The sequence below is a fragment of the Zootoca vivipara genome, chromosome 13 (assembly GCF_963506605.1).
Source record: "Zootoca vivipara chromosome 13, rZooViv1.1, whole genome shotgun sequence".
Lineage (NCBI taxonomy): Eukaryota > Metazoa > Chordata > Lepidosauria > Squamata > Lacertidae > Zootoca > Zootoca vivipara.
The window spans coordinates 41,619,339-41,629,134 of NC_083288.1; the positions used below are offsets into that span (position 1 = coordinate 41,619,339).

General features: G+C 44.1%; 1 protein-coding gene across 1 annotated transcript; it reads right to left on the reverse strand.

Annotated features, from left to right (window-relative positions):
• Positions 1–247: 247 nt before the first annotated feature.
• Positions 248–8,900, reverse strand: LOC132592965 (vomeronasal type-2 receptor 26-like). The gene is made up of 6 exons (XM_060281270.1): positions 8,683–8,900; positions 6,887–7,178; positions 5,306–6,166; positions 3,664–3,891; positions 2,003–2,129; positions 248–1,149 (listed from the first exon to the last, which is right to left on the reverse strand). The coding sequence occupies exons 1-6, from the start codon at positions 8,898–8,900 to the stop codon at positions 248–250; spliced, it is 2,628 nt and encodes an 875-aa protein (XP_060137253.1).
• Between the last annotated feature and the right edge of the window lie 896 nt (positions 8,901–9,796).

Consider the following 9,796-nt stretch of genomic DNA (forward strand, 5'->3'; position numbering starts at 1 on the left):
CCATAGCATGGCTTCTGATTGGCTACAGGAAGATCCTGCAGCCAATGAGAAGCAGCGGAAGCCATGCTGAATGTTCAGCTTCCAAAAATCATTTCAAATCCAGAACACTCACTTCTGGGTTTTGGTCATTCCGGAGCCAATTTGTTCAAGAGCCAAGGCGTTCGGGATCCAAGGTCTGATTGTATTTCCAAATATTCTACTGTACAGACAGAGAAAATATACAGCAAAGGACAGGTTTCTTATTTCTTTAATTTTTCTTCCTTATTAACTGTTCCTTGTTGTTCAGCTCAGGCCTCAGAATGATTATGTAACATTTGGGGGCAAAGATGCAGCCCAGCAACCCACCACCGGAGGCTAAGATGGAGAAGATCTCCACAGCTACCGTATATTTTCCCTTGGTGCTTAGATAGGAAGAAATAAAGGACAGCCAAACACTGCAGAAGACCAACATGCTGAAAGTGATGAACTTAGCTTCGTTGAAACTGTCTGGTAGCTTCCTGGCGAGAAAAGCCACAGCAAAACTTACAGTTGCCAGGAAGCTCATGTAGACGAGGACACAATAAAACATTGCCACAGACCCCTCATTACATACTAGTATGATTTCTTCAATCACAGCGTGCATGTCCACATCTGGGTATGGGGGAGAGGTTGCCAGCCACACAGTACATATCCCTGCTTGAACTATGGAGCAGGAAAGGAGAATGGAGTGGCCTAGTCCTTTCCCCACCCATTTCCTCATCCTGGACTCTGGTTTTGTAGCCATGAAGGCCAAAACCACCGTGAAGGTTTTTGCCAGGACACAAGAAACAGCGGTTGAGAAGATGATGCCAAAAGCTGTTTGTCGGAGGAGGCAGGTCACCTTCTCTGGTCGGCCAATGAAGAGCAATGCACAAAGGAAGCAGAGCAGGAGAGAGATGAGGAGAGCGTAGGTGAGGTTTCGGTTGTTTGCAATGACAATGGGTGTATCGTGGTGTTTTATAAATATACCAAGTACCAGAGCTGTGATCAGGGAAAGGGAAAGAGAGAAGCAGGCTAAACTGATGCCCAATGGTTCTTCATAAGACAAGAAGCTGATATCCTTGGGTAGACATGCATCCCGGTTCTTGCTTGGATAGTCTTTGTCTGGACATTTCTTACAGTCATTCATATCTGGGGGAAAATAAGGATATGACCCTTTGCTCCTTTCACACCAGCTTGCTCAAATGTTTACTTTCTGTCTGAGAAGAAAAGAGCTCAGCTCAAATTAAAACACTTGTCCTGTACGCTATCATCTGGTTCAGTGATGTGGTCCTGTAATCGAAACAGCCAGCACTGTTCCTCTTCATGATATTTGAATGTATCATCACACTAGCTTGGGTGCAGCTTGTTTAGGTTGGAAGGAGTGACAAGGGCCCCTCTGGATATTATTTGAACCACATACCACCTGGCTATTCTCAATGCATTGTTGTTCTCATTTGATTAACATATTCCAACAATCTGTCTAAATATTTACCCTGTATTCCCCCATTGTTCAGCCGGTACACTGAGATCAAGCTCCGAGAGCCTTTTGGCAGTTCTCCCATTGTGGGAATGAGGTTACAGGCAACCAGGGACAGAGACCTCTTGGTAGTTGTGCTCACCCTGTAGAATACCCACCCGTCAGGTGTCAAGGAAATAAACAACAATCTGGCTTTTAGAAGACACCTGAAGGCAGCCCTATATAGGGAACTTTTTAATGTTTGATGTTTTACTGTGGTTGATGTTTTATTTATTTTTTGGAAGCTGCTCAGAATTGTTGGGACAACCCAGTCAGATAGGCAGCATATAAATTATTGTTACTACTACTACTACTACTACTACTACTACTACCACTACTACTACCACCACCAATATCTGAAGGACAATGACCACCATGAGGCAGGGACACACACACAATAGCTTATGTCTTCTTTTGAAACTTAACCTCAGCCATCCTTACACCTTTCAATCAAATGGATCAATTGAATCCCATTATTTCCCTTACCATCCTGGTTTGCAATCTTCCCCTCTGCACATGGGATGCAATCGTAGCAGCAAGGGGGCTGTCCCTCCTTCACTTTCTTGCTGGATCCTGGAAGACATCTCGCAGTACAGACAGAAAGCGGCTGAGTCTAATCCATAAATGAAAGAGCAGAAGGTTTACCAAGAGAATAATGAGTTCAGAATGTTTTGTTGGGTTTTTGTGCCTACGTGCAGAATTGCAGCTACTCGACTGAGCAGTGAGAGGAAAAGTCAGTGGTTTATTGTTTTCCTAAGATCCAACTCTGTAACAGGTCTGTATGTTGTGAGACTCCTGTATATAATAAAGCTGTACATAGTTATCTAGTTACTAGTGGCAGTGAGTTCCTGTGTCATCCTGTCTCACCAACACCTGGTGAGCAAAGCTTCTTCGAGGCCTGAGCGTACTCTGCTGTGTCCAACTGGTCCTAGTTGGCAGTCTTCACTAGGTTCAATCCTGGTGGTTCCAACATGTTTCAGGTTCTAAGGGTCTTCTCTATGTTTCCAAACTGACACAACACTTCAGTAATATGTGGAATGCCTCTACCAAGAGCAATTGCTACTTTTCTTTTTAGTAGTAGTAATGTTTGAAGTGATGTGATATTCCCTCTATTGTTCTGGGATGAGCAGGTGTTGTGCTTACATAGCAGTGCCCTATGTGTTCTGCATAGATTGCCCTGCCCTTAATGTACACTCTGAAGTTACTCTAGTGTCCCTGTTAAGGTTGGGATTAGGGCGAGACAACCTAGATTCCCCAAGGTGAGTTTGCACTGCCAGCCTTGCTTAACTGTATTTTATAGTAAAAGGGTTCTTCTGTTTTGTAACTTCCTTGTTCTGACAGAGGGCTGCTTTCAGATGTCTTCTAAAAGTTGTGTAGGTCTTTATCTCCTTGGCATCTGGAGGGAGGGTGTTCCACAGGGAACACTGTTCTAGGGATATGCCTCCATTTTGCGCCAGGTTTTCCATCAGATCTCCTGCCCCCCCCCTTTTTAGGTCATTCTAGGTTCTCGACATTGCTACGGACTTCGGTTGGTCGCCTTGGTTGCCCAAGGGGTCTGGTAGGAGTTTTTTTGTCCATTTGGCAAATTGGCTCACGCCTCTTGGTTTTTTCGCCTACCTCGTAGCAAATCGTAACAACTTTATTGGCGGTTAGGCATTGGTATATCTGTGATGTTTCGGCGGGGAAAAGGTTCCGGCCATCACCTACCCTTCCATCTTTAGGGTATTCTCTTAAAGGAATCTGGCGGTCGTGGATCCCGTCCGATGCCCTGCTGGTGGCAAGGGCCATGGCATGACCCCCGGTGGCATCAGGGGAGCTTCCAGTTGTATTTGCATCAACAGGCTCCACCTTCTGGTTGCTAACCTTTGATGACTCCACGCTGAGCGGGGGGAGTCATCTAGTCTGTTCAATCCAACGTCTAAGTCAATACCACTCACATGCTGTAACCAATAAAGTTGTGGCCTTTTTTCACCCATTAACTAAAATACATTCTGTCCTTGTGCCTTTATTTCCTCAAGCGGCTGGCGGGTTCTTGACTCACAATCAGTAACTTGCAGTTCAAAAGACAGTGATTAGACAGGCAGGTGGATAAGTATTGCTTAAGCTATATTGAATCTCTTCGGAATCAGATAACAATGTGGCCCTACCTGGTTAAACCAACTGTGCCATGTTATGGCATCTTCATCAAGGGTTAATTTTTGGTCTGGAGGAGCTTGTGGATCTATCCTCCCAACTCTCACTCTTTGTAAACTTTGGTTTGTGAATACGATCCAATTGACAATATCCAAGCTAGATGCTGCCTCTCCATTCTGGTTGATGAAGACCACATCTCCTGCCGTATTGTTAAATGAGATACTTCTCATAAAGTGATGGAGCTAGATTGAAAACAAAAAAGACAGGGGTTTGGAGAAGGCTGCAGTTCTAATACATAGCTAAAACAGAAAAGACAGGTGTTTAGAAAAGGCTACAGTCTAATACAGGGCTGAGCAACCTTTTTTCCTGTGTGCAGAGGATGCAGCAAATGGTGGGTGGTGATTTAGTCAACTGTGAGTGGCGTCAGGTCCAAGCATGGAGAAAGCCAACCCATTTTCTTTCACAAACATGCCTCTCTCACACTCTTTCTTACAGCTCTTCTTCCCCACACTCCCCTTTCCATCTTTTCCTTTCTCCCTCTCCATGAGACGCAGTGTTGTGCAGCCACCTGCTCTGAGGAAGGATTTGGTGGATATGGGCTAGAGGGAATGCTGAACCTCTCTATTGACTGTGACCACTGCTTCCTATCTGTGAATGCAGTGGCATCTCATTGGGCTGCAAAGATTCTCTCCTACAAATGCTTTCTCCTCAAATACAGGGCAGTATCCACCCTTTCCTCTGGAGTATACTGCCATTACATTGTCCAGATTTGCAAGCAGCACAATATGTGGCTAATCATCTGGCATAACACCAAATTAGTGCCTTCTCATCTGTCAGCAGAATTATAGATTCATTTCTGGACTCTGCCCAAATGTTTGAACTCTGGAGGAAAGACTAAGGTGACAGTCTTTTGTGAACCCATGCATATTCAACAGAGTTGGGTGTGTGTGTGCCCAGTGCCATATCATATTTCCAAAATCAAACCATGATCCTCAAAAGGATGTGCTAGAGCAAAGACTGTAGGGAGGGTTTTCTGGGCTATTAGCAGCCCCCTCCTCCATTTCTCCAAGCGTCCTCCGGTGAACATAGCTCTGGAAAAGGCATGCCCTTCTTTCTAGGGCGCTCCAGTGAAATGTACTTATTTCACTATATTACACAGACAAGGAATCATGGTGCTCTCTCTCATCCAGCTCTGAGAAAGAACAGGCAAAAGTGAAAGTACATCACATAATACATAGAGATAGGGCTATATCCGGTTTTCACGCTTGCTCTCAGACAGACTGTGTGATTTCCACTAATCACAAAATGCAGCTTCAGAGGAGTGAAATTGCTGGAAGTGTGGGAAAGAAGGCCACCTGCAGAAGAATTGCAGGAAGGGCCAGACTCTTAGGGGCTCTGGGGCAGGAGGGGCCAGTGGCAAGAATCGTGCCAAGCCTAGCTCTACCCAGGCATGCGCTTTGATCACACCAAGCACCTCCCCAACTACCCAGAATGAAGCATCTTCACCCTAGTGCATCCCTTCTATGAAGGTAAGACGTCGGGGGGAGGGTGATAGGACAACTGTGATGTCATGCATCCCCCTCCCCCAATATTGGGTACAACTCTGATTATGAGGAAGCAACAGAGCTCTCTCTGTTGAGGATGTACAACCTTTACCTGCCAAAACTGTTGATTTTGATTCTTCCCTCTCCCTCTGTACACCATTCTCCTGTGTCTGAGTCTGGATGTGGACATGGCATGTAAAGCATGGGCCATGGCGTACACAGCACTGTGGATGCTGTAACTGTGGCCTGTCATGCTCACTTCAAAAAGTGATCCAGGAAGGCTCTCCAGCTTCTCTTCTCCGGTGCAAATATTCCCCTCCACCTTGTCTGAACTGATATCCGGGAATACACATTCAAAGGCCTGTTGCCAGAAGTCCCTAATAAAACCGTCCCCATCTGTGCTGGAAGGGTTTCTGTGTACAACATACTGATGAAATCCTGGTGGGTTTCTGAAGTAAATTTCAAAGGATATAGCACCATTGAAGATTCCTGAATCCCAATTCCTTTGATAGACAAATGAAGCAAACTCAACCTGGGCTGTTATTATCCATACTTTACTTTCTACATTCTTGGTCATGTCATCATGTTCTGATAGGTATGAAAGCCATCTAAAAGTTGCCATGGAATAAGATTCTCCAGAGGCAACCACTACATTAGCTTTGCTGCTAAAAATTTGACCTTGTATATTGGCTGCTTGTTGTAGCAAGCCATACATTTCAGAAATAAAACTGAATTCTGGGATTTTTTCTACGAATGCAAAGCAGACACCACTCTTGGTAAACATTGGGAAAATGGTTTGCACAAATCTTTCTCCATTGTCATTGTCCATTGCAACGACCCCAATCCACGTCCACCTGAAATGCAAAAGCAAAGAGAGAATTCCCTCATACTGAAGGGCTTCCGGGGGTGCCATCTGGTAGAAGGGAAGACCTGGGATTTTATGATTCATCACAGGAGCAGAGCCATAAATGAGCTAAAGCGGGAATGGAGGAAGAGAATAGAAGTAATATTTGCAGAGTTCTTTCAAACTATTCATATACTTTATGTGGTGAATCCTCTTTGTCAGATATGCCATTTGCCACCCACCAGGAGTTGCATGCCCTCTCTCATTTATATAAAAGAAACACATGCAAATGGCCTGAAAATTGGTCTTCATGATTTTTAAACATTTCTTCTGTTGACCGGAGAGGGGTAGGCTTCCTATGTTATCTTTTTTATTTTTTAAAAAAACTTTTGCATACTTGCAAAATTTTGCAATCTGACTCTAAACAGAGGGTCAGATACACATTTCTTCTCTGGAGCTTCTTTCATCTTCATGATGCACACAGCGGAAGTGCCATTTCTGCCTCTTCTTTTTCAACTCCAGAGTCTGTTTAATTTGAAAGCCCTTTCCCCCTAAACATTCATACATTGGGTGTGGTGTTGTGAAGAGGAATAATTATTGTTCTTGGACTTCCTTGTGAATTTTTATCCTGTAAGGAATTCCCCCGTTTCCCCTGCAACTCAATTCAGGTACCCGTCTCATTAAGCAGGAAATGCTTCATATCCAAAACTGGCTGGTGAGGGTGGAGTGCATGGTTCTGCCCCCAATTTCATCCTCGCCCTGAACTGGTGATACACTCTGAACTGGTGCTGTGAATTCAGCCTCATTCTCTATGCGAGCTAGGAGAGGTATTGTACATGGGTGCCCTACCTGCGGGATCTTATAGATATCCAAAACAGTGGCCACATAAAAGGAGATTTCAGAATCAAGTCCCCCAATGACCCCAGCCAGATTATTTTCAACATCACATATATAGTTAGGAACTAATTTCTCCACCCTGGATAAAAGCAGCAGTGTGGCAAGATATGTGCTCCTTGCATAGTTATAGCTGTCATATAAGTGGAAGCCCAAGGTGATGTTGGGAAGGATGTGAGGGTCTTCATTGATCTCCTTGACTGCAAAGGCCAGGGCCAAGATGTGCTGGTAAATCTTAGGTACCACCCTAGAATGAGAGTTGCAAACTGTTTCAGTAGGAACTTCAACAGATAGATGGTTTACATCAAGCCAGAGGTTAATCATATTGTGTTCAGTGGAGTTATCTCCCTGTCAATTCCATTGCTAAACAGTTCTTATGATGTTTAAACAGAATATCTTTTCTTGCAACTTGAAGCCATTGGTTCAGGTCCTACCCTCTGCAGCAAGAGAAAACAAGCTTGTTCCATCTTCCTCGTGACAGCCCTTGAGATACTTGAAAATGGCTACCCTACACCCCCCAGTCTTCCATTTTCATAGCTAAACATACCCAACCCCCTCTCCTTTTCCTCATAAGGTTTGGTTTCCAGACACTTGATCATATGTGTCACTCCCCTCCGCATACGTTGCAGCTTGTCAATATCCTTCTGAAATTCTGCTGAACATAACTGAACACAGTACTCCAGGTGTGGTCTGAGCATAGCAGAATAGAGCTGCTCTATTACTTCTTTTAGGAATGCGGGTGGCACTCATGTCTAAACCCCTGAGCCTAGGATTGCCGATCAGAAGATTGATGGTTTGAATCCCCGTGACGGGGTGAGCTCCCGTTGTTTGGTTCTAGTTCCTGCCAACCTAGCAGTTCAAAAGGATGTCAAAGTGCAAGTAGATAAAGTACCTTCCCTAGTGGGAAGGTAAACGGAGTTTCCGTGCACTGTTCTCGTTTTGCCAGAAGTGGCTTAGTCATGCTGGCCACATGACCTCAAAAAACTGTCTGCGGACAAACATCGGCTGCCTCAGCCAGTAAAGCGAGATAAGCGCCGCAATTTTGATTGGGGCACTATACTTCAGTTGATGCGACTCATTGATCCTTTTTACATGTGCTACTGGCATGCCCGGTGTTCCCTATCTTATATTTGTGCAGCTGATATTACCTGCCTAAGTGCAGAACCTGACATTTGTCCTGACTGAAATCCATTTTGTTAGTTATGGCCCAGTTCTCCAATCTGTTAAGGTCAATGGTATCTAGACCTTTCCCTGACACATCTAGACCTTTCCCTGACATTTACAAAGTTTCTGAGTTCTCTCCTGCATTCATGAGGCAGTGATGGTGGTTGTAATTCACAGAATTATATACTTCATAATATATACCATCATTGTGAAACAAACTTTAGCCTGAGATCAGAAAATGAAATGATATGAGCATTCAGCTTCAGAACAGGTTTTTTTATTTATTCATTCTCACTAACACTCCTGTTCAGATAAAGTCTATCAAAATTGGATATATATACATGTACACACACACACACACACACACACACACACACACACACACACATTCATTTCCCTGTTGAAAAATGGGAGCTTCTACACTATTCTCTTAATTCACAATACATTCCTATGGATTTCTACCCCCACGGATATCAAAAGTGGTTATCGCAAGGTAAATGGGTTTGTAGCCTCAGCCATTATTCTGAGGATGCATCTCTAGGTTTGATCATTCCTATGCTGTAATAAATGAGTGACGTAGTTCTTACACAAGCTCTTCAGGCAGCGCTGGTGGGGGTTCCTCAGTGAATGTTTCTGGAGAGGAGATGAAGCCACCATGGAAAACAATACCACCAATGAGGAACTCTCCTGGCTGATGATACATGTGAAGTGGACGGTGTGGACCTTGGAGCCTGCATTTCACTATGTGAGCCTCACATACATTGTAAGAAATCAGTTCCAGCAGCAAGAAAACTAAAACTACCATTCTCGATACAAAAGCAACGTTTGTTCTATGCATAAACCATGATTTCACTGGCAAAACTAGAATTAGTTTCTCCAAGATAAAAATTGTCTCATTTAAATGGTAGTTTATTTTCCTGAGAGGACACAATCTGGGAGTATCCATGATCAGACTTGCGGATCCCAGACACTATTTAATTAATTCTGGTTAAGTTGTAGTATCCTTGTGTTATGTTGCCAGTGGCCAGTGAAAATCCAGAGGGATTTTTGAGGAGCAGCAGATTTAATTGTAGCCCTGTTCATAATCGAGGAAGAATGTAGTTATTTATTCAGTGCTAGGGGTTCCCTATTGAATTGCTGTCTTTGTCACATATTCAGAACTCTGATTTTTAATTCCCTTTCATTAGATAATAAGGGAACAGTGGTTTATTGGTGAAGTTAGAAGTTAGAAGCTCATATTAGACCTTGTAAACAATGGAGACTCCAAAATGTAGTATGGTGTAGTCAGCATCTTGGAGTTGGTTGAGAGGACCTGGATTCACAGCAGCCATGTGGCTTGACTGCAACCCTACACATAAGAGTTACTTGCAACTAAGTTTCATTGAATTCCACGATCTTTTATTGGAAAGTGTCACAGTGGCCGGAGTGGGCTACTTCAGAGTAACGACGCTACGCAGCTCTGCATTTTATTCTTTTATTGGTGCTGCGTATTTACAGTGCTGAAGTCATTGCTATTTACACGGAGTGATGTGGTCAGTCGGTTTCAGAACCTCTGAATGGCTTTTGGCGCGTCTTTCTCCAACACAAAAGCTTTGGCAGACCCATCCTCTTTCCCCTCCTCTTTCTGCGTAATTCCGGAGTTGGGGGGATGGGTCTCCCCCCCTTATTCGCCCCTTCCTGTCCCACCTGGGACCCTGGCTC